At 40.2% G+C, this 26,171-nt stretch overlaps 1 protein-coding gene across 8 annotated transcripts in view; it reads right to left on the bottom strand.

The window, feature by feature from the left end:
- The window catches only part of Zmynd11 (zinc finger MYND-type containing 11), an 88,323-nt gene that overhangs the window by 48,028 nt on the left and 14,124 nt on the right, over positions 1 to 26,171 (bottom strand). For all 8 annotated transcript variants that reach the window (XM_041630661.1, XM_041630660.1, XM_041630659.1 and 5 more), the window contains exon 2: positions 5,281 to 5,415. In XM_041630661.1, coding sequence (XP_041486595.1) covers positions 5,281 to 5,396 — 116 coding nt within the window. In that variant the 5' untranslated portion in view covers positions 5,397 to 5,415. The remainder of the gene's footprint in view (positions 1 to 5,280; positions 5,416 to 26,171) is intronic.

The following is a 26,171-nucleotide window of genomic DNA, read 5'->3' as shown; positions in this document are numbered from 1 at the left end:
AGCCTATGCAAGCAAGCTATCCTCTGTACCACACCTTTCTCTATCCTGGATACTACTGTTTTATTCCTCAGGGCTTAACTATGCTCTTGTGTGCCTTGTCTTTTATTCTTAGAAGTGCAAAGAAATGTCAAATTTATGCAAACACACAAGCTTCTAAGGCATGATGAGTGCCCTAAAATCTGCCCTCTGGAAGAAGCAACTGTGGACCCCAGCACCTAGAATCACTCCTATAATCTGCCCAAATGAGAAGTCAGGTCATAGTTATAACAGTGACAAAGTGTGTCCACAAATCTCTCAGAACATAAAAGGAGTCAGTGGGAACTGAGATGAGAATGTGGAAGTGGCATCGTCAGGACTCCTGAGAACCCGTGAGCAGAACAGTGAGGGTAGATGTCAGCCTCTGAAGCTAACATATTTCTAAAGAGTTTAGAATTAAATATTTAGGCAATGCTCATTCTCTTCCTCTCTGATAATCCTGAGGGAATAAAATCTCACAGAGACACATGGCTAAATTTCACATCAATCCTAGAAAGTGGGTGTCACAGAATCTTAGTAAATAAGCAATGTGCATCTACTTGTACCTTCACAGGAAGCCTAGGCACAAGGAGGACTTACAGTTCAGGTCTAGGTATGTCTGTAGTGACAAGAAATCCAGAAGGACTCAGAAATGTCAATGCCAAACATGTTGCAAGAGGTCAGAGGCCTCACTTTCTACCTGGGATTTGACCCTAAAGTAAGCAATACATATAATTAATTCTGAATTCAGTAGAACAAACTCCATCAAGACAACCCTAGAAATGCAGAGCCAAGTGCACAAGGCAAGGAAGAAGCTTGGCCAGTGACTACTTCAACTGCCTCTCTAGAAGACAGTAGAAAGTAAGTGCTCCTACGTTAAGTATCCTGCCTAGCCAGAAATGCCAGTAAAGACAAGTATAATCTCCACTGACCTCATCAGCACGTGTTTAAACCATCTTCTAATAACCCTCTAATACCGTGTTAAAACTATCCAAACAAGATGTGAGTACCCTATCTGGGTTAAGGAGAAAAAGGAGGTGACCTATTATTCCTGCAGTTTATAATGCCCAGAACACTTAAAAATCCAGGAACAATGAGTCAGGAACTGCCACAGCTCAGAGATTCAAAGTCTAAGTTTCACTTCTGTGACTACTTCTGTTCACAAGATTCTTTGTCCTTTGTGTCTTGATTTAACTCTAATGCACATCATATTAAACACATAAATATTTTCAAAATACTTGTTGAACATAAATATTTGAGGCCAAATGTTCCCAAGATTTGTCATAAACCTATCTATCCAAACTGCACAGAAGAGGTAAGTGCACACAAACCTACTGTTCCATACACTTACGGACACCGTAGAAGAGAGCTGCTTTTCCAGTCATCTCCACAGATAATCTAAACTCTTTAGTCTTATTTATGATAAAATAATGATTCAAATGAATTTTGATAATTAAACATTAGTTCCTTCAAATATAAAAATGGTTTTGTTGACAGGTCATAGTTTACTTGTGGCTGCACCTTGAGGGCATCTTTTTCTATCTCTTAGGAAGATACTGTCCTTCTTCTAAGCACGTGAGAACAACCTTCCTAGAGTTCCACCCGCATTTGGCACTACCAGCTATGGAGGACTGCCCAACAGGATGTACATGCGAAGGACTGGAGGGATGGCTCAGTGGTTAATAGCTCTTGTGAACTACATGAATCAAGTCTCAGCATCCATAGGCCAGTTTAACTCTAGGGGATCTGGGCCCTCTTCTGGCCTCCACAGACACCAGTCATGCCCACAGTGTACAAACATATCACAGGCAAAAACATAAATAAAGATAAAACTTAAAAAAAAAAAAAGTCATGATTTAAGCCAATAGCTTCTCAGTCCAATGCCCAGGACCGGTGAGCAGTGACAACCAGAGGGCCTCACACACTCACAGAGAAGGAGGATAATGTGTACTGTAGGGAAGGCCAGGTCAGGCACCCTCTCAGCTACTGCTAGGAGTCTTAGCTAGGGTCATCCTTGTGGATTCTTGGGAATTTTTTCCCTAACTCCATAATGGCTCCCTCTATCAAGATATCTCTTTCATTGTTCTCCCCGTCTCTCTCCCAACTCGATCATCTCGGGTCCCCTTGTTCCCATCACCCATCCTCTCCTTTCTACTCCCCTTCCCAGTTTACCCAGAAGATCTTACTTATTTCCCTTTCCTTGGGCCCTCCATGTGTCCCTCTTAGGGTCTTCCTTTTTACCTAGCTTCTCTGGAGTTGTGGGTTGTAGTCTGGTTATCCTTTGCTTTATATCTAATATCCACTTATAAGTGAGTACATAATATATTTGTCTTTCTGGATCTAGGTTACCTCACTCAGGATGGTTTTTTCCTAATTCCCCTATAATCAGATTAGTGACTACCCTAATTGTCATCATAGAACCTACATCCAGTAACTGATGGAAGCAGATGCAGTGATCCACAGCCAAGCACCGGGCTGAGCTCCTGGAGCTTAGTTGAAGAGAGGGAGGAGGGATCATATGAGCAAGAGGGGGGGTTAAGAACATGACTGGGAAAACCACAGAGAAAGCTGACCCGAGCTAGCGGGAGCTCATGGACTCTGGGCTGACAGCTGGAGATCCTGCATGGGACCAAACTAAGCCCTCTGAATGTGTGACAGCTATGTGGCTTCATCTGTTGTGGGGAGGGGGTTGGCAGTGAGACCAGGACTTATCCTGGGTGCATGAAATGGCTTTTTGGAGCCCATTCCCTATGGTGGGATACCTTTCCCAGCCTTGATACAGAGGGGAGGGGCTTGGTCCTGCTTCAACCTGGTATACTAGACTTTGTTGACTTATATCTTTACAAAAAAGAAGACAGAGGAGGAGGAGGAGGAGGAGGAGGAGGAGGAGGAGGAGGAGAGAAAGGAGAAGGAGGAGGAGGAAGGAGAGGAGAAGAAAGAAAGAAAGAAAGAAAGAAGAAAAGAATGCTATCTTTAGTAGAGCAGCACTGCACATCTTTAATCCCAGCACCCAAGGCTGAAGCAGGTGGGTCTCTATGAGTTTGAGGTCAGCCTGGTCTGTAGAGTGAGTTCCAGGATAGCTAGAGAAACCTGTCTTGGGGAGGGGAACGGAATGTCATCTTTAAAAGCAGTAAGGTGAAACATCCTTTTGTGCTGTGAACTACTGTACAGCAGCCGCATGGCAGGCTCAGAGAAGCTTATACTGAGGAAAGTGCTCTAGCTGGAAGAAATACGAAGATAAATGGACTATTATCACTGTTCACACCTTCCCAACTTCTCAGCTCTAAGATAATGGCTACAAATGCCACAAAAGAAAAAACAGTTAACTTGTGCCTCCTACAGTAGAGCACAGCACCACCTACACCATCTAACCACAGTCTCTAATCCAACTATCCCAGTCCCATTAAATTCAGGGGACTGGGGCCACACCTGAGTTACTAGACTGCAGTGATATGATCAGCACAGCCAGAATATGGAAACTGCAGAACAAATAACCCAGTTTCCTTAGTAAAAATCCCAGAGGAGAACAACAACAAAAAGATAGCCATGAGACTTATAGATTAAAATAATAAAAATAAAAACAGGCAGAACCACACCATTACATAGAGTTGGACAAGATACTCAAGGATATACTAGGTCATAAGCCAGTAACCTCAAAGATCCTAACACTTAAGACCTGACTAAAACTAGCTTTTACTTCACATTAAATGGGACTGCTCACCAGTCAGCACAGAAAGAGACCAAGGTCTGGACAAGAACTCACCTATGGGCTTGGGCAACTTAAGGTACTTTAAAAGTTTAAAAGATACCTGTGCATTCTGACACTGAATGAAGCAGAACAGCTTGATTCAAAATGTATGGGAAGGGTGAGAAGTCCTGACATTCTAAGAGTGCAGAGTAGGAGTCCCAGCCCACACAGCAACCCTACCAATGACACTTCCTAGCAAACCTCAGGCAATGGGACATCAAGGAGCTGGCATTGACCAAGAAACAAAGGCACTAGTTTGGGCAACTCCTAGAGAGTCCAAATGCTTCAAAATTTCAATAAAAATAACAGTATCTTATTTCCTAATTTCAATGCTCTGCTACAAACAGTTCAGCTATGGGTTTTACATACTAATTTTTTATTCTTTGAGATTTGTTTCCCAGTGAAAAGAACTGGACCTAGGGCCTCACCTGTGAAAGGTATGCACTTCACCACTGACCAGCCTGAGATTTCTGAAAACTCACCCTCATCTTCTGTACTTACTACATACCTCAAATGGTTGCTTTTTAAAAATAAATAACAATTAAGTAGTAATTAAAGCGATGTATTATTCATTTTAGTCTCCTTTTCCACAGTTTGGGGCAGTTTTTTTAAGCCCACAGGAGGCAGGGCTGCAGCTGGCTTCCTGCCTATCACTTGGTCCTTCCATCTTAGTAGCCTCATCATCTTCAAATGTGGGGACAGTGTAAATATGCATGGAGCTCAACTGTACTGTGCATTTATTAATAAGGGTCCTATAGCGCTGTAGAAGTCAGCCTTTATAGATCATGCGGATTTTAACCTTTATGGACACCATCTAACAAGTGGAGGGCAGAATAAGCATAAAGAAATTCCATTTCAATAAAACAAAAAAAATCATGCAAACTTTTAAAATCGTAACTTTAGCTTTACTTTTTAAAAGGCATCTGGAGAAATAAATAAAACAAAACAAATTTATAACTAAGACTCATTCATAGTACAAAATAAGTAAAAAGAAGATCTATTAGGTAGTTCGATTTGGTTTGGCTTCGCATACTGAATCTTTGTCTACTAAAACAAACAGCATTAGAAACTAAGGAGAAACGGGATTTTTTTTTTTTTGCTGAATGTATAATCAACTAATTTCTGCTAGTAGGTTATAAAGTACTCAGAAATAGTATTAACTAGATAAAGCATGTTCATTTTACATTGAAATAAGCCATGAGCAATAGATTTTATTTAGACAGCTTCATTACAATAAAGCAAGTTACTAACAAGCCTTTTAAATAAAGTTTCTAAGTGCCAAAAAATGTATAATTGAAAACTATTACTTCAAACAGAATATACTTCCTGATCTTTTACTTAACTAGCATTTATTTACAAGGCTTCTAAATACAAACTGTTTCTTGTTATTTTTTCCTTTTCTGCATTCTTCTGCAAGACAAAGCTGACTTTAATTCTTTGTAATGTATGAATAGCATAGAGATAAGGCACTTAGGAACTTTAACAGTTACTTGTTTTGTTTCTTTCAGTTTACTTACTTTGTAATACGGTCAATGTTGGCAATTTGCTTCTGATTCCTTATAATTTCAATGGCTGCCCAAAGATGCTGGATAGCTTTTGTATCCGCCTGTCGTCTTTTTGTTAAACGTGCCATGACCTGTTTACTTCTTTAGCTGTAGTAATATACAAAAACATAAGGCAGAAACATAGGTTACAGAGTGAATTTCAACACCAGGAGCAACAGTCACAGCACCACTTGACACTGTCACACTAGAGAGGTGTAGGCTGCTGCTTTCCATTCTCTACCTCCATTCATTAAGTGCGCTATTTACCAGAAGCACCCATTCACTGGTTTCCTCTTAGAGAATGCTGTTCTAAATCCAAATTCAAAAGGTCTTTCCAAGACGCCAACTTTAAACCAATGTCAAAAAAAGACTTAATGTTAATTCTAAAACACATAAATACTACAAGATAAAATTTCAGTTTTAGGTATTACACTGTGTGAAATCTGAACAATACAAAATGAAATTCACATGTCATAATTGTTTGGTATTTCATGTTTTTTGCTGATGAGAACTTTAGAGATTCCACTGTTATATACAAATGAAAACGTCAGCCGTGGCAATGACATGTGGGGCTGCACACCTGCAATTCCAGCACTCCGCAGGTAGAGCAGGAGGATCAATACAAGTTCAAGTCAACCTGATCTACACAGTATCTTCCATATGAGTCAGAACTGCGTAGCAAGACCTTGTCTCAAGAAACAAACCACGAACAGAAAGCCAAGATGTCCTGGCGTAAAACACAAAAAGCCAAGGGCTAGGACACCAGACTGCAAATTATCAGTAATGATCCAGCTGCCAGAATAGGAGTTCATTTCAGAGTGAATAATCACATTATTAGGAGATAACATTATTATTTTATTCAAATTTTAGTATTTTGTATGGGCTGAAGGAAACAGCTGTCAAGCTTCCAGACACCCTTTCAGCTGTCTCCTGGCAAGGGAAAAAAAAAAAAAACACGGAAGACAGTCCCGTGTCTGGTGGGTGGCAGTATTAAAGAAGGCCCACTTAATCTTTATTTCATGTTCATGGAGAGTCCACTTGGAGATCCAACAAAACATACAACCCACACATGAGTGTGGTAGGCCCTTAAGTGCAAAACAGGAAGGCAAGCATTGGGCCATCTCCAGCTGGCTACTCCCTTCAAGGAGATGGCACGTGGGGAACTCTAACACTTAGTGTACTCCCTGACTGGCCACAGAACTTGCTGGGATTTCATTTCTCTGCCTCTACCCACTTGGCCTCCTTTCTCTCACCAACCTGAGACTTGCAGCTGCCACTAGGGTTCATCTTAACAAGACTCACTAGGGAGCCTGAGGGCAGCCCAACCTTGGATATGGTGACTTCCAGCATTATACAGCCAGCAGGGAGTGAGCACACTGTGGGAGGGCTGAAGGTATTTCTGGAGGACCTACTTTCCCCAGGGCTACTACGAAAACAATACTAGGCTGGGGAGATGGCTCTGTGGTTTAGCACTGTTGATGCACATTTAAAGACCCGAGTTCAAATTCTCAACACCCATGTAAAAAGCAGGTGTAGCCCTGTGAGTCTGAGACCCCAGCACTCAGCAGGAGGTAGGAGGACAGAGGAAGGAGATGGCTGGGGCTTGCTGGCCTCAGTAAGAGACTGCTTTGAGGAATAAGGCAGAATGAGAGTAGAACACCTGTCACCCTGAAGCCTCCCAGCACGTTTCCAACACACACACACACACACACACACACACACACACACACACGGATGTACACACACACACATTCAAAAACAAAATCTGTGGGTCAAGTTTTAAAGGGAAATCACTTGGTTCTGAATAAACTTAGACGTGTGACTCAATGATGATAAAACATGATTTGTGGTGTTTCTTTCAGTTGCAGCGCACACAGATACCTGGTTTTAAGGTTCTCAGGCATGCCAGCTCAAGAACGTAACGAGCCCTGGGCAGAAAAATGCCAGAGCCGCAGAGAGATACAACAGCACCGCTCAGCCCAGTACTACTGTGTCCTCCAGACACAGGAGCACAATCCAACCATCTCAGCTATCTAGAGTGACCAGAGTTTGCCCTGTTCATACTGCTGTAGTAGGCAGGAGATATTTAAAATGTAGTGAATGGCAATCCCTGCCAGAAAACAGAATTGACAGAGGACATCTAATGTGCAAAGTGTAAGGTCATATATAACAAACATATAGAATCTTCTGAGAGATTTAGAAAAGTGTCATGCTGCTTCTAGGCTAAGCAAAATTTAGGCAGAAATAAGTGAAAAAATGCAAAAAAATAATAAATATGAGAAAATATAAACAACAATATTTCTCTTAATTTATTTTAAAAATTGTTTAAAGCAAAAAGAAAAATAAAAGATGTCATTATGCTTATAATATATTCAGTAGTAAGGTATATTATGACCATAATGCAGAGGAAGGGGAGGAGAATAAACGTGAGACAGCACCATACTAGACGAAGTGGGATTCAGGTAAAATCAGGAGGCAAGTATTCTATACAATAAAAGAAGAATACAAGCAGATATAGTTAACACACAATCCATCTGCAAATTATTCTTTCTGAAAATACATGGTATGAGTTGTGCAGTCTGTAATCCCAGCTACGCAGAGGCTGCAGCAGGAACATTGGAAGTTCAAGGACTGTCTAGACCACAGACTTCCACAGCAGCCAGGCAACCTAGAGTGACGCTGTCTCAATAGTTAATAGAAAATAACTTATCAGATATATAGGATATTTTAATAAAAAACTGAACTTTTGAGAATACTAAAATAAATATAATTATTACATAAATATAATTATAAATATAATGGGAACTAAGCAGCAGAAATGCTTAAAGTGATAGCATACATTCCTAGAAATTATTAAAATCAAGACTAAAAAGTAAAGCAAGCTACACCTCAGGAAAGCAGATGCAGAGATAAAATCAAGGACTTCTTAGAGCTTTGTGAGCCATGTGACAGACAGCAGATGTGCTGCCACTCAAATCACACCAGGTCTGGGAGTCAAAGTGGAACCCTGCCAATGGAGTGAAGGGAAGTGTGTGGCACATCTTGAAAGTACCAAAACAATTCAGCCTATTAAGACAAATATTTCATTCAAGTACAACTATTCAATTATTTCTGAGTAAAGAGGAATCTCAAAAGCTAATACAGTAGTGGAACTAAACCCAGACTTCACAAATCCTCAGCAAGCCCTACTGTTGAGCTACAGCCCCACCCCTCAAGAGCCTTTCTTAGGCTCTGTGTTCACTCATCTCACACACACTTTATGTGTTCTCTCTGTATACTAGCCATTCTTGCACTGTGGGCAAACAGCAATAGGCAGACAAGACAAAAACTCTAATCCAGTAAGTACCATGGCTTGATACAAGAAAGGAATGACAACTGGGCATTAGTCAACAAAAAGAAAACATCTTTGGACTCCAGTTTCTTAGGTGCCACACAAAAACTAGTGGATGTGGGAAAACCAAATTCTGCAACCCACTCCTCTCTGAGTGGGGTCACTAGGTCCCTGTCCCTAGCCTCTTTCCTCTCTGAGTGGGGTCACTAGGTCCTGTCCCTAGCCCCAAGCCTCTCTGAGTGGGGATCAGTGGGTCTCCATCCTCAGCCTCTCTGAGTAGGATCACTTGATCCCACAATTATCTTTAGTGTACTAATGGTAATCTGTTCAAACATTGCTTACAAAATACATCATTCATTAACTATAAATTCCTCAAGATAATTCTTTAATTCAACTAAGAAAGAAATTGTCTCATTTATTTTTACATCTAATGTTTTTCTAGATGCCTAGCAGATTGGCAAATATGCTAATCTTTCCATATAAAAGTATTAAATTCAACTTTTCCAGCTATGCTATGAGACCCTAGAGTAGGCCTTCATTTCAGAATGACAGGTCAGTGGATGTGTAAAATCACCATGACAGTCTTTCCAATACACATGAGGAATGCAATACATTCCTTTCAGTAAAAGCTACATGGGAAACAATTTCCTAGAGGCCTGTAGTTAAAAGTAAGCAAAACATTTCAAGTAATTTTAATAAACCCCCAGCTGCTGATGATATTGTCCTTAGAAATCCAGATTTACCACAATTCCCAGTCTATAGGTATACTCCCGTCTCATCACAGCACTACACAAAAAGAGCACAGCAAGTCAGGAAAAATTTAATAAGAAGCAAAATTAAATAACGCATCATTTGATGGCAAATGCATATGTATGAGGCTGCGCTGTAATGAGTAATAAAGCACACTATGAGTAAGACAGCATGGATGAGGGCAGATAAAAGATGAAAGACCACAGTCAGCCTCTGCAGTGAAGTCCTCTTATTTACTTCTAGTATAGGTTTATGTGTGAGGGTTTGTTTTGTTTTATTGCATAAAATATTCAAATATTTATACCAGATATTACATTCAAAAATATATTACTTTAAAAAGTCATATTGCTTCCGTGGTTTACACTGAATAGATGAAACATCCTTATCTATTAGTGAATTCACTTTATGATTATATATTCTCACCATCCTTCAATTTCTATATTTTTTGGTGAGGGTTTTTGTTGCTGTTGTTTAGGGGACAGGGTCTTACTCAGGAAGGCCTTGAACTCACTATATAGCCAAGTATGAAGTTAAACTTCTAAATCTCCTACTTCCACCTCCTTATTCCTGGGATTATAGGTGCACAACACTATCCCCAGCTTTAGTGCTTTTGTGTATTGTTATTCATAAAATACTTTTCTCCTCTTTGCATTTTAATAAGCATTAATGGAATGATGAAGAAATCTAGACATACTTTTTTTTATAGTTACCGTTTTAGTAAGTACTTCTACATCCAGATCAGAAAAATTTTAAATACTTTTGGAGAAGTTTTAGGTTGCTAACAGATTTCCCATACACTGCCTGTCCCCACGCAGGCACTACTGCCATCAACACCTTACCAGGGCAGTGACACTTACTATAATCAATGGACCTATACTGATAACACTGCCAAACTAAGTACATAGTTTAAGATTTTGTGCACTCTAAAAGTCTTGGCATATGTTCAATAATAAACAATCAAGATTGTGACATCACACACTATAATTTTGCTGCCTTAAAAAGTTCTCTGTGCTTCACCTATTACTGTCTCCTGCCCTTTAACCTTTGGTGTTCTTACAATTTTGCCTCTTCCAGAGTGACATGCGGTTGGAATCACGCAGCCTTCTTTTCATAGCTGGAGAGCTTCTGCCAACACTAAATACTATTCCAGTGGCTATATTAGTTACCCATTCACCTACTAAAGGCTGCCAAGAATGCATAGAAGTTTCATAACCTATGGGTGAAAAAGCTGCTACAAAAATCTACATGCAGATTTTTGTATGCCGATCAATTTTGGCTCATTTGAGTAAACAGCAAAGAGTATGAAGGCTGAATTGTATACAAAAAGTATTTTTAGCTTTGTTAGTTTTGTAAAACATCAAAAGCTCTGCTCAATTGTCCTCCAAAGCAGGAGAATGTCCATACTTGCATTCTCCCCAGCTAGGCAATAAAGCTCCTGCTACCTCACAAACCTCCTGGCAGTCAGCGTCAGTACTGTGAATTTAGACAGTAGGCATGTAGTGATTGCTGATGTTTTGATTTTCTGTTTCCTAATAGTATTTGTTGGACATCTGTCATTTTTCTTATGTTTGTCACCTTTTGGTTGCCTTCTTAACTGGATTTTCTTTCTTTTATAAAAAATAATTTATTTTTATTTTGTGTGCATTGGTGTTTTGCATGCATGTATGTCTGTGTGAGAGTGTTAGATCCTGGAGTTACAAACAGTTGTGAGCTGCGATGTTGGTGCTGGAAATTGAACCCAGGTCCCCTAAAAGTCAGTGCTCCCAACCACTGAACCATCTCTCCAGGCCCCTTAACTGGGGTTTCTTATTGTAGACTTTATGTATTATTTTTGTATTACAGTATCTGATGGGTGCAGATACATGTGCAAGCCAAAAAACAACCTGGGATACCAGTCCTCAAGAGCATTGTCCACCTTGAGAAAGTATCTCTCACTAACTTGGAGCTCACCCAGATTAGGCTGGCTGGCCAGTGAGTTCCAGGGACCACTTGTCTCCATCTACCGAGCAGTGGGATTATAAGCACATGCCACCACAGCTGGAGTCAGTCCAGGGATCAAACTCACATTCTAGAACACTTATCTATGACTAGACTACCTACCCAGCCCTCTGCATATGTGATTAAAAGGCATCTTTTGAAAACATTTTCTAAGTGTCTGTAGCATATGTTCTTATTCTCTATACAATATGTCTCTCACTGACAAACATACGGCAATCTAAAGTCCTGTTTATTCTCTTTTCATTGGCAGTGTCTTTGGTATTGTAGCTACAGTGGTACCAACAGAACAGGATCATGGACGTTCTGTTGTCTCGCAAAGTTTAGTAATTCTAGTTTGGCATTGAGAATTATGATCCATTTGCAATTAGTTTCCAGTAATGCCATTTAAATTCACCTTTATAATCAAATGTTCATTCTATTACAGCATGGCCTTGACTCCTTGGCTAATGTTCAGGTCTGTTTCTTAGTTCTCTATGCTATTCCATTGTCAGTTCTTTCTACATCATACTGATTGCAACATCTTCATACTAAGATTCAGGTTGGCAACTATCAGCATTTTTCACTTTGATCTTCTAGATCGTCTGCCTTTCCTCCTCAATTTCAGAATGAGTTTGTTGGGATCCATGTACTAAGTGGCTCAGTTTTGACTGATGCACCATAACTACAGCTCAAACAGAGGTGACATTAGTCTTCCTAGCATGACTTATCTTTACATTGATTATCTAACACCAGAGTTCTGTAGCCTTCATCATATAGACCTTGAACATATATTGTTAGATTTCTATCTAAACATTTCATTTTGTGCATGTTAATGTAAACTGCAATATGTTTTATCTCAAATTATATTGTCCATTGCTGATACATAAGGAATTTTTATACATTAATTGTATATCTTGACCTTACCAGGACATTTCCTGTATGGCTTCTTTTAAGATATTTTGATGTGTTCTATGCTTGAAGCACATTATTTGGTGTGGGTCTTGTGACATTATCCCTATTACTACTGTTCCTTGTACTTCAGTGTCTTGACATGGCAAAATTCTGCAGGGAAGTATTGCCTCAAATACTGTTTCAAGTTCTTTTTCTTTCCTATATTGCCATCATACATAAATTACATCTTTTGGAGATGCCCACAGCTGCTGAATGTCCTATTACCATATTTTTCTTTTGCTTTTTCAGTTCAATAATTCTTCCATGTTCTCAAACTCAGAGATTATTTCCTTAGGACTGCCCATTACAGATAAACTCCTCAGAGTTATTCATTTCTGCTATACTGCTGATCTCCAGCACTTTTTATTTTTTCTTAGGACGTTAGACTCTACGTACATCATCCACTCATTTTTGCATGCTGCCTACTTTTTGCCCTCAGCATTTTAACTGTAGTTATTAATAATGCACTATCTGATTATTATCCTATATTCTTATTACACTGACCCATGTTCTGATATTTGCTCAGTCTCTTCAAACCTTTTGGAAAACCTTATGGTTTTTTGTTTATATGGAAAAATGGACATGATGTACTAAACAAATGGAACCATGGGGACAGGCCTTTAATCATGTAGTTGAGGACGTGGGGCAGAGTTCTTTCAATCCGATGACATCACAGCAGCCTTTAATTTTAAGTAAGTCTCTGACTGGACTGTCAGTGTCACCAGCACTTTGGGGTTTCTCCCCTCGCATGACACAGGTTGTGAGAAGGAACTAAAGCTGGCCATTTCTTCCCCCAGCTTGGCTCACACAAACGAGCCTCAATTCCACAGACAGATCTTACTAAGAATGGAGCACTCTGCTGAACAATGGTGGCACACACCTTTAATCCCAGCACTTGGGAGGCAGAGGCAGGTGGGTCTCTGAGAGTTCAAAGTCAGCCTGGTCTACAGAGCAAGTTCCAGGGCAGCCGGGGCTACACTGAGAACGTCTGTCTCAACAAACAAAACAAAACAAAAAATAAGAAGAATGAAGCACTCTGGAACATCTGATAACCTCTTTCCTCCTGCCTGACCCTGCCCAAAGCACAGGGCATTTCTCTGATACTCTCTGTGAGATCCTGGCTAAGGTAAAATTCAGACACATAAGGAAGCCATTTTCTGAGTTTTCCCCCAGTCTTCCCCTCTCCTTGTTGCCCAGACTGACAGTCAGTACTGCCCATAGGCTTCAGCTCTAGGAAGCCGTAGCTCCTTCTGCCAGCCAATCTCAATTTTCTATGGAGTAGTTTGCCCCTCGTGGCTGCACTTCTTTGAAAGATCAAGAAAAGATTGATTTCTCTTACTTTTGCTTTTCCTCATCTTTTTAAACTTGTTATCAACATAGAATGATGCCAATGCTTCATTCCAACTGGAAACAGTGGAATTTCTTTCTGAAAATGATTGTAAATGTGATAATATGATGTTTTAACAAAGACGAAGCCAAATTAATTAGCATGGCTAGCTGAAAATTTTCTCTGTTCTACAACAAAATGTAATATATCTAAATATATATTAAATCGTTAAGAATACTAGAATTAGTTTCTTGACTTTATTTAGCCTGTTGTTAATGCCTCACAATTGTCATTATTAAAACTTGTATGCAAGTTACATATATGAAATTATAAACACATTGTCGAATCCTACATAATTATCTTACATGTACTACCTGTCCAAAAATATCAGTTTTGAATTTCTTATTTAATTTAGTCTTGGGGTTTTCTGAAATGGGGGTCTTGTTTCACAGGCCCGGGCGGCCTAGAATCTGTGGTCCTCCTGCCTCAGCCTCCCACATAGACTGCTTTAGCACACCTCCTTTAAGCTTTCATTATGTCGCTGATCAGCCTTACCATGAACTAGATAGCATAAATGACTCCTGGGTGAGCACTCCTCCCTGGGTAATTAATTTTGATATGTTACAATGAGCCTGTGGCTGCCAGGAGCTAGGTGCGAGGGGATGGAGAGCTTCTGCTTAGTGAGTTGTGGGTTGGGTGGTGAGGACAACTGCACAGTACTACAAATGCATTTACACTGAACTATGTACTTAAATGGTTAAGATGGCAAACAAGACAAAGAAAGCATAAACTTAATTCATAACGATAATAAAGATTTATTACTAGGTCTTAAAAGGGGTAAATCTCAAATACTCCACTAACAACCTCCAAAACGATCAGCTGGCATCATTCCATGTGTGTGAGCAGCTGGTGTGGAAGGACACAAAGAACACAGAGTGGATGCCCTGCTGCTTCTTTGCCTGCACTTTAGATTGAAAACTACATCAACACTAAGCAATGTGTGGACCAAGGGTCCTGACAACAAAAGAAGCCATACAAGTCTTCCAAAGTTGTTTGTTTTTAATATCTCACTTTTTAACTCTGCTAGTTTGAGTCTGTTTTCCACACTGCCAGCACAACAGCTCGGCTAATTCAGTCTTCATTCATTGTTCTGGTCCAAGCAGAGGGCCTGTACCTACAGACTGTTTCTGGTAGGAGAGCTCCTTGGCAGTGCTAAGCATGACTGGATAACCATGAGTTGAGTGAACTAGTAGCCCCACATATGCATGTGAAGTCTCTCTCTTCCTATAACCCACCAGTATTTAACCCACCAAGGGCCCAACTCTGAGGATTTTACCCACAAGCTCCACTTCTTTTTTTTTTAATTTATTTATTACGTATACAATATTCTGTCTTTGTGCATACCTGCAGGCCAGAAGAGGGCACCAGACCTCATTAGAGAGGGTTGTGAGCCACCATGTGGATGCTGGGAATTGAACTCAGGACCTTTGGAAGAGCGGGCAATGCTCTTAACCTCTGAGCCATCTCTCCAGCCCCACAAGCTCCACTTCTAAAGAATTAAGTTTCTCCCTTTTAAAGATAAGTATCAAGTTCCAAAATGAGTTTCATAGGATAAAATCATTTTCTGATACCAGATTGCAGCAACTTGTATGTCCAAAGGATGTGTCCAGACTAAGACTAATTTGTAAAATAAAATGACAAGTTAGAAAACTGACAATCTTTTCTTTTTCAAAACAGATTTGGTGAGCTATAATATAAACACAAATGTGAAATGGACAGCATAGTAGGGCAGGGTGAATGTAACAAAGGCATTTCACAAGTGTGTGTCTTCCGCATCTGTTTCACTTGTTTCCCCAGGCCATCTTACGGGACGCATCAGATCTTCAGTTCTTTCCATACCTGCCCCACTCTCCTCTGAACAAAGGTGTTACACTTTGTTCATCCATCCAGCTACTGATGGACACAGGAGGTCCCTAACATCTAGCTGACATCAACACTGGCAGATAAGTGTGTGCTTTCAATTCCTTTGGGCATGTGCCCAGAAGAGAAACTAAATCACACAGTAAATCTGTTTAACCTGTGCAGCAATCAGAAGATGGCTTTCTATAGCAGCTGAACCACTACACCCTGATCAGCAAGGTAAGCAGTGCAATTTCTCCACATCTTTACAAACATAGGTTTTTTTTTTCTTCTTATTTTTAGATTACAGCCATTTTGGTAGGTACAAATAGTCCATCACTATGGTTGTATTTATCAATTTGCATAATGGCTGGTGATGTTGAACAGCTTTTCATATTTTGTTGGATTTTTGCTATTCGTTTTCTTGGTAGAAATATCCTTCAAATCCTTTGTCCATTTTAACTATTTAGTTGGTGCACGGGGAGCATTATATATTCCAGGTATTAACCCATCTTCAAAGGTTCAAGTTTTACAGTTTCATCCTTTCTACATGCTGCCTTTACCATTTATGTTTATCCATCATGATTTTTTCTTTCTCTCTTTCCTCCTCCCTCCTCTAAGACAGGCTCTTAGTATGTAGCCCAGGCTTGGCCTTAGGATTTTTCAATCTTCCTGCCTCAACTCTCCATGTGCTGGAATTACGGGCATGCTCTTTTTTTTTTAAGTAATATCCTTTAATACACAGAAATATTTTGATTTTTGCTGAATCAGAATTTATTTCTTTAGTTGGTCATGTTTTGGTGTCTTATCTAAGACTTTTCTAAATAGTCAAAAGTAAGAAAAAAATTAATTTATCAATTCTCAAGAGTTTTCATATTCTGGCTCTTTTATTAAGGTCATTGGCTCATTTCACATTAGATTTTCAACTTCTTTTAAAGTGTGGTCATCAAGAAATACCTACTAATAAGACTATTTTTTCATAACTGAGTAGACTTGGCATCCTTGTCCATGGATGTGTAGGACAGCTACTCTAGACTGGCTGTCAAGGTTGCTACAGTGATCAACAGTGATATTCACCCCACAGTTCTACCTGTCTCAAGCATCAATAGGACTACAGTTCCCTACTGCTGCAGTGAAACTGTGTCATGTGTTGTACATTAGTGAGGTCGTGTGGGCTGGATTAGATGAGGTCAACTGTCCCAGATTAGGAGAGACCACATGGGCTAGATTAGGCAAAGGGAAGTAAAAGTGATTTATGCCACTTCCACTTATAAAGATTTAAGATTCTCATATAAGTTTTCATTATACCATAATGCTATGCATGGGTGAGGGTGAGGTCTCTGACGGTAGCTGCATGCTCGTCCTGCATGTCAGAGAGGACAGAGCACAGCAGAGCTGAAGCTGAACTGTGACATCTAATATGTGCATGAATCACTGTGGGAAGCCACTGATTTCTGAAGTTGCTTATGAAAACTGTCATAAAAATGTTAAAGAAATGTGTCCCTTATTCTGAATATTTGGGGCCAAATGCATTTCAGATGTTTTCAGATTAGGGGAGATCCGCATTTACATAATCATGAGATATCTCAGGATGGGCTCAATTCCAAGCATGAAATCCAGGAAGGTTTCATGCACACTTTAAAAGCACCCCAAAGGTAATCTTCTACGATATTTTTAGTATGTCGCTTTTGACTTTAGCTCATTACATAAAGGCAGGAGTGGTGTTTCTTGTCCACTGGTGGCTTAAGAATGCTGTGTGCTGTGTGAGCTGGTAACTGAGAGATGGGGAAGTGTATGTGAAAAAGAACTCAGCATGTCGGAGGCACAGAAAGGCTAAAAGAGATGCAGTGAAGAAAAGCAGAATGGAAACAGGAAGAGGCAGACTGAGAATAGATAAACCCAAGCTAAACAGCAAGCAGTTTGATTTCGATGCATAGGAACTGGAAGCTGTCACACTGGGCTGGCCAGAGGGCCAGGAAAGGACAAGTATAGAATACAGAGTGTGAATCGTTGGCAGTCCTTTCTAACACCAAAATCTAGATGCCTGGATTCATGCTCTGGCACGAGACCGAAAAATCCAAATGATTTCCTACCTGGAAAACCAAATGGCTCCAGAGAAAGGACCTTCAGACACTGACATCTGAAGGAAGCTAAGGAAAATACCACCGGGTACCTGACACCCCTATAATGCCCCTACACAAGACCTGTAGTTAGCTCACTAGTGCCTCTGCATTAAGTATGGAAAGGCAGCAAGCATCATTAGATGTTCAGAAGTAGCTTCTCAACAAGAAAGAGGTCACATCAAGCAAAACAAATGGAAGCAGGACTCAAATCAGAAAATACTAGTAAAGACTTTCAGACTATAAACTTAGTATCACCCAAAAATAAGAAACAGAATTGTATCTGTGAGCTGTAAATAGGATAACGCAAACAAAATGCTAATGAAATGTTAAGATAATGCTGAGTTTGGGGCTAGAGAAACCAGCTGTTCTTCCGGGAGGTCCTGAGTTCAATTCCCAGCAATCACATGGTGGCTCACAGCCATTTACAGTGAGATCTGATGCCCTCTTCTGACATGCAGATAGGACACTCATAAACGTAAAACAAATCTTTTTTAAAATATTTATTTATTTATTTATTTATTTGGAATACAATATTCTGTCTGTGTGTCTGCCTGCAGGCCAGAAGAGGGCATCAGATCTCATTCCAGATGGTTGTGGACCACCATGTGGTTGCTGGGAATTGAACTCAGGACCTTTGGAAGAGCAGGCAATACTCTTAGCCGCTGAGCCATCTCTCCAGCCCAAACAAATAAATCTTTAAAATCTGATTTTAAGTGGTTTAGTGTTAAAGTTGATGTAGTTGTCAAATGAATTTTAACAAATGTACAATAAGAACGAAAAAAGAAACTGTGGTATAGTTTCTCAATAACAAAGAGTTTCAAAAGAAGAGAGGAAAATGGAGAGAAAAGCCCCTAGAAGTAGGGCAAGCAAAGTATCTAGCACTGAGGCACAGCATGTGGGAAGAACAGGCAATATCCCAAGTCAGAGGTGCAAGCAGGAAGGGCAGGCTTCCAGGGGGTACAGATCAGGCAAGTGGGTCCAGAGGACTGGCACCTCACTTCCCAGCGCCTGCCTCCTGACTGAGGAGAAGCTGTGTTCTAAGTTACCCAAACAATCAATTGGAGGACAAAAGACCTATCCAGTCATTCAGATACCCCACAACGTTATGACCTATGTAATCTTTCTCAGGAAGTGACAAAGCTAAGCTGTAAACCATGAAAAAGGAAAGCCTGAGATCCTGTTGTCCAGGAAACAGGTCTCACCAGGGGAAAGCAGCTCTAGGAGTAAACCTGGGAAATTCCCCATCCCCAACAGAGCAAGAGTAACAGTACCAGAAAGTAGAAAGTCAGTTCCCTTAGACTCATTAGACAAATTCTTATACCAATAAACATACAAACAGCTTAGAAAGAAAATACAAGACCTATGACAAAAATCCTAAATAAAATTTTGTCAAACACAAACTACAATTAAAAAAGGATATTTTATTCTAGAAATGTAGTGATGTTTAATATTAGAAAATTTAACAGGATATCAGAATACTATGAAAATATTATCATTTTTATAGATTCTAAAAAGTACCAGAATGGTGAGCCACCAGCACCATAAACAAAGCATAAAATCTAAAGGTCTTTTTTAAAAAGTAGCAAGGCAGAAACCTAGTCCAGTGGAAACTCCCAGGAGTCCACAAGGTGACCCTAGTGAAGACTCCTAGTAATGGGGAATATGGAACTTAAACCAGTCATCTTCTGTAACTGGGCAAGACTTCCAGTGGAGGGACTGGGACACCATCTCCACCATAAAACCTCTACCTACAATTAGTCCTGCCTACAAGATGCGCTGGGGTAAAAGTGGTGCAGAACTTGTAGGAGTGGCCAACTGAGGACTGGTTCAAACTGAACCCCATGACAGGGAGCCTACGCCAGACAAGAGCCAGGAACCAGAGTCAGGGTAGTCCAGAGGCGAAGGATGGAACCAAACATCCTATTTATATTCTGCTATACTTGTGGACAGGAGCATCATAAGATCATCAGAGAAGCTTCATGCAGAACCTGATAGAAGCAGATGTAGAGACCCACAGACAAACATGAGGCAGAGCTCAGGGAATCCTCGGAATAGGGCAAGGAAGGATTGTAGAAGTCAGAGGGGTCACGGATACCACAAGGAAACCAACAGAACCAACTAACCAGGGCTCACAGGAATTCACAGAAACTCAACCAACAATCAGAAAGCCAGTATGGACCTGACCTGTCTTCTGCATGGATGTTACGATTGTGTAACTTGGTGTTCCTGTGGGACTCCTAACAGTGAGAACAGGGGCTGTCTCTGACTCTTTCGCCTGCTTTTAGGACCCTTTTCCTCCTACTGCGTTGCCTCATCCAGCCTAAATATGAGGGAATGTGCCGAGTTTTATTATAACTAGACATGCCATGTTACGGTGATACCCCTGGGTGCCCTGCCCTTTTCTGAAGGGAAAGGAGGAAGAGTGGATCTAGAAAAGAGGGGATGTTGTGGGAGAGACTGGGAGGGGAGGAGGGATGAGAAATCGAGATTGGGATGCAATATGTGAGAGAAAAAAATAAAAAGTATTTTATAAAAATAAAAGAGAGAAAGGAAGGAAGGAAGAAGGAAGAGACAGAAAGACATTGTAGCAATCAAGATGAAAGGCACAAAAGGCAAGAGTTAAATGGCAAGCTGAGTAAGTAAACAGATAAGCATTGCCATTTACACCACAAATGAAAACCTAAGATCACTAATATTTAATGAAACTACGTTTTTCTTAAAGCCAAAAAAAAAAAAAAAAAAGAAGAGGAGGAGGAAGTAGAACAAGTAGAAGAGGAGAAGGAACCAAACATAAGGAAAGGCAGGAAACAGGAAAATCCTGAAAATGGGTTATAAACTTATGAAAAGATAATTTCTTTAACAATTACAGAAATGCAATTTTAAAATATACTTAACGTATATCTCCAAGTATGAGGCTAGTGAAGCTGGTATCTGGCAATGTATTGTGGTCAGGACTGTAGATAAACAAGCTTTCTCCACATTAAGGATGGGAAAACAAAAACCACAACGTGAGTGAAGGGGCTGTGGCAATAAACCAGAAAAAATGCATATGCACCTAGTCTGCCCCAACATTCTCACAGGTAAAAAACGTCTACAATGCCACTCACACTGCACTGGTTAAATGCAGTTTGGGGCAGCCAATAACGGAATAAAACCAGCTATTTTTAATTGCTACAATGAGAGGTTGCATCAAAATGCAATCTTTGCTATCTCACTTGATCAAAGCAATTATTAAAATTATCAACGTAACAAAGTACTTTCAAAAGATGATTGCTGAGTGTTAGGTGTGTCTCTCCTTCCTTTCTCTGACACTTTGCACCTACCTTTAAAAAAACTAGCTATTAGCTGGGCTTGGTGCTGCACTCCTTTAATTCCTGACAAGCAGAAGCAGATGGACCTGAGTTTGAGGCCAGCCTCGTCTACAGTGAGTCAGAACAGCCAGAGCTACACAGTGAGACCCTATACTCACACATTCACACACACACACACACACACACACACACACACACACACACACACAAACTGCTGTCTACTTTGGTTATTATTAACTTTAAAAATTAAACTACAGTAATAGGGTTGGGAGATAGCTCAATTAATTGTTAAAGAGCTTGCCAACACAAGCTTGAAGACCTGAATTTGAGTCTCAAAACCCACATAAAAGTCTGGGCACAGTGATACACACTTGTAATCCTAACACTGGGGACCTGAGGACAGGTGGTTCCCTAGCTCAAGCTAGCCAAAAGGCAAGCAGATTTCCGCAAATTCGAGGTCACCTAGTCTACAAAGTGAGTTCCTGGACTGACAGGGCTACACAGAAAAACCTGTTACAAAAACTAAAACAAAACAAAACAAAAAAAACAAAAGAATGTCCACACATCAATATGTGCATGCATACAGGCACACACACATTACTATAATTTCTAGGTATACAAAGGTGGAGAGATCTTTTGCGATGTAATAATTTTTGCTATATATGTTTTCTTATATTTTTAAATTTTATTTCTATTATTTTTAATTTTTTTGTTTCTGTGTGGAGAATATGCACATGAATACAGGTATCCTCAGAGGCCAGAATAGGACATGGATGGGATGTCCTGGAGCTGAAGACAGAGAGGTACAGGCAGTTGTAAGCCACTAGTCACGAATGCTCAGGACCCATCTTAGTCCTCTGGAAGTGTAGTCACTGAAAAAGCCATCTCTCCAACCCTTTGTAATATATTTTATATCTCATTGCTTTCTTCAAATTCCAAGACCTACATAGCAAACGTTCATAGTAACTTAACCTTAATAACAGAAACTAACAATAGTGTAAATAATTTTCAATTTAAAAATAAATTTAACACCAAACTCTCAGCGCTGCCACCAATATCAAGAAATCAGAATGACACAGTAAGCTCTGAAAGACATGTAAGAAAATCACCCCACATCACCCAAATCACTAACAGAACACAATTCCTGCCTGAACTCTAATTTAGCTCTTAAATTATCTTTTGCACAGAATCAAAATCTTGAGCTTTATGAGAATTCAACCTAAACCATCAGAAATGCATGCTGCCTCTCAGGTACATAGGATCTACTAGTCTGCTTCCAAATTGACACTTTCTTATCTGAAAATAGGCAGGTATGTTTTTTGTTTTGTTTTGCTTAATAGGAGCTTTTAAGTTAAAGCAACAGCAATACTTATCATTAGAAATTAAGCTAGAAATCATTATGTTCAGCAAAGCCAGGCTCAAGATGACGAACACCTTGTATCATATATGCAGAACCTAGCCCTAAAGCTCCATGTGATGTAGATATTTAAATACTTGTTGTGTGCAGGTGACAAAGCTCAAAAGGTATGTGGGAAATAAGAGAGGGCAACAGAATACATGTGATGAGACAGCAGAGAGGCCAGCTGAAGGTACCACACAGTCGTAAGGAGCAGTGAGACAGGGACAAGTGAGGACAAAATACGGCACACCTGTAAGAAGAGGCCATGAAACCTATCGTTTTATTTGCTAACCTAAAAAAAATTGATAAAAAACAGAAATTAAACTAAAGCATGTAGTGCATATGCTAAAACTTAATCATAAAACAGAGCAATAAAACTTACTGTTAGCAATATATAGGAACATGACTTGTGTAAATAAGACACTGAAGTATGTAATACTTGATTTAACCCAATTTAAAAGTATGATGTTCTAAAAATTAAACTTTCCAAATAAATTATTTAAAAATTAAACAATTCAGCCAGGTGGTGGCAGCACTCGCCTCTAATCCCAGCACTTGTGAGGCAGAGGCAGCAGAGGCAGGGGATCTTTGTTCTACATGAGTTCCAGGACACTCTGGGCTCCATGCTACCGGGAATATCCATACCTGCTTACAAATATATACTGTTAATACCCAAGACTGTCCCAAACAAGAGTTTTCAGCCAAAGCCTGAATTTCAGAGGGGCTTCCTGTGCCCACCCTGGGCTCTCAAGATGGGAGTTGTCTGAGGTCATATAATTCTTAGAAGTGGAGCAGCGTCACAGTCAGGTAAGAGTCTGGTAATTTTACAGAACATAAGCATGGTGGAGATCAGTTATGGGTAATAAAATAATATGCTGAATAACCAGACTTTAACAGTATCAACATTCAGAAACCACATCAGAGGTGGATAAAGGAAATGAAACTTTCTGAAGTATTTCCAACCAGACACAGCCAGCTCTGAGTAGCCAGTCCCCCATCTGAACCAGGAATCACTCTTGTAATGGTCTGTCCTGTTCGTTTGAGAGACAAGCCGTACCCTCTCCTTCCCCCATCCGTTGAGGCAAGCAGATCTTTCTTCTGCTTCCAACCTGATTTTCTTCCTTTCCATCTATCTCCCAAAGAGGCAGCTTCTGCCTCTCTTCCTTCTCCCCAGTTCTCCCTTTACCCCCCCCCCCTCTCTCTGTTTCTATCTCTCTCTCTGCTCTTCTCCCCTCCTCCCCTTTCCTTCCACAACCCACTCTGCATGGCCATTCCTATCCATCTCTGGGTCTCTCACCTGCCTGGGATCTGCTGGCCTGTGACCCACGGGTCACTCGGGACCTATGGCATTTTACTTTTACTGTAACAACTCTGATTTTACAATCTCAAGAGGATCCCCAACAAGTCAATGGAGATGAAATAATCCCTGCCTCCCAGGAACTTTAACTAAGAAGTAGAATATGCTGGCATTTTCTTCAAGTCTATTTAACTGATCATTCATGTGTTACGTGGCAACTATTCCAGTCTATACCAAATTAACCAGACAGTTTTGTTTCTCAAACAGTTTTTCAAGAAAGACCTTTCAGGGGCTGGAGAGATGGCTCAGTGGTTAAGAGCACTGACTGCTCTTCCAGAGGACCCGGGTTCAATTCCCAGCACCCACATGGCAGCTCATAACTGTCAGAAGATCCAGTTCCAGGGGGTCTGACACCGTCACACCAATGCACATAAAATAAAGTTAAATAAACCATAAAAAAAAGAAAGACCTTTCATAATTTGCTGATTGCATAACATTACATTTCAGAGCTAAAGAAGGCAGCGACAATCCGAGGCTTCAGAGTTGTGACTCACTGGGCACATATCAGCACCAAGATAAAAGCACCAGAGGGAGAAGCAGAGAGGACTGGGCCAATTCTTGATGCAAACAGTTGTCACTAACTCTAGAAATGTCTGGGTGATTTATTTTTGTAAACTTGTACTGACCTTTTATTCAAAATCATTCTTTAATAAATTAACTTTTTAAATTTATTTTAATTTTTTAATTATTTAATATAATAATTATTTAATAAATCTAATAAACTTAATTTATGAAATTAAACCAAAGAATAAACTTTTGATCAATTTTAACAACATGAAAATTACCATAATTTATACTCTTGACTACCATTCTTTATAACAGATATAGGTTGACAGTGTTTCATTTTATTGTAGAAAATATGAACAAGTAAGGGGACAAAGTACTAGGACGTGACCAGTATTTTCTAGACCAGATAACAAACACATACAGGGCTGAGGGGCACAGCACCAAGGCTCCTGCCTGCTGCACCAACTGCAATGTCACCCAAGTCACAAAGCATTCTTTCAGCTGACAGTCAAGTCTGAAGAACACAAGCTCCCATCTTAGTTTAGTTTGGGTATTGTCTTATTGAATCATTGTAAGATTTCAATATTCTCTAGAGGAATATAATTTGAAATCTTACAATTATTGCACACAATCTGAAATGTCAGGAAAGAGTGAACACAACAACAGCAAACACTGACAATATGAGGGCTTAACTGCCAACTACCAGGTCCTGCACTTGGGTTTCAAAGCACTCTGGGCTGTGATTAGGCTAAAATGCATTTCCTAGTATGGTGGTTTCAATATGCACGGCCCCTAAAGACACATGTATTTGAATGTTTGGTTCATATGGACAGACACTATTAGGAAGAGTGGAATTGTTGGAGTAGGTGTGGCCTTGTTGGAAGAAGTGTGTTACTGTTGGGTGAGCTTTGAGGTCTCTTATGCTCAAGATATGACCAGTGTGGGAAACAGTGTCTCTCCTTCTGTTTCCTATGGATCAAGATGGAGAACTCTCAGCTCCCTCTCCAGCACCAAATCTGCCTGCATACCACTATGTTTCCTGCCATGACAATAATAGACTAAGCCTCTGAAACTGTAATCCAGCTCTACGGTGATATTTTGCATGAGTTTTAACAAATAAAGCTTGCCTGGAGATCAGAGTGGGGAGCTAGCCACTAGTTAGTCACATAGGCCAGGCACTAGTGGCACACACCTGAATCCCAGCACTTGAGAGGAAGAGGCAGGTGAATCTCTGTGAGTTCAAGGCCACCCTGGGCTACACTAGACTAATCCAGTCTTAAAGAGAAACTGAGTTAGGAGGTGGCGGCTCACACCTTTAATCCCAATACTTGGGAGTCACAAGCCTTTAATTCCAGCACTGAAGAGGTGGAGACAGGAAGGGATATGGCTGGGCAGAGGGAGGAGATAGGAGTGCAGGGAATTCGGTCTGAGGACTTGTAGAGACAGGATACCCCATTCTGTCTGAAGATTTTGTAGCAGTAAGAACTTGTGGCTGGCTGCTTTGCTTCTCTGATCTTTCAGTTTTCACCCCCTAATATCTGGTCTCCAGATATTAGGTTTTTATATTATTAAGACCAAATAGAATCCATGCAACACAACTCCAATTAAATGTTTCCTTTTATAAGAGTTGCTGCATGGTGTCTCTTCACAGCAATAGAAACCCTAAGACGCCTACCATCTTGAAAGGGTCATGTAGGTCTGGTCCCATTTGGCATTTCTAACTCATCTGCAATGGTTGGCTCCTAAGATCTGTATTTAGGGAAGATCCTGGGGTTGGTGTGTATGGGGGGGGGGGGAGTGAATTTGCTAGTTTAAAAGAGGAAAAAAGAATCAGTCTCCAACTAAATATGTCTAATTATTGTGTTTTATAAAGGCATACTCTTTTCTAAAACAATTGTGTCTTAAAAGGGGCACTGGCTGACTACTTTTGAA

Source organism: Microtus oregoni, unplaced genomic scaffold (genome assembly GCF_018167655.1).
Source record: "Microtus oregoni isolate MIOR12 unplaced genomic scaffold, Mior012 000035F_ref0000213, whole genome shotgun sequence".
NCBI classification, from domain to species: domain Eukaryota; kingdom Metazoa; phylum Chordata; class Mammalia; order Rodentia; family Cricetidae; genus Microtus; species Microtus oregoni.
The sequence above is the reverse complement of the archived record's forward strand: the minus strand, read 5'-3'. Positions and strand labels throughout refer to the sequence as shown.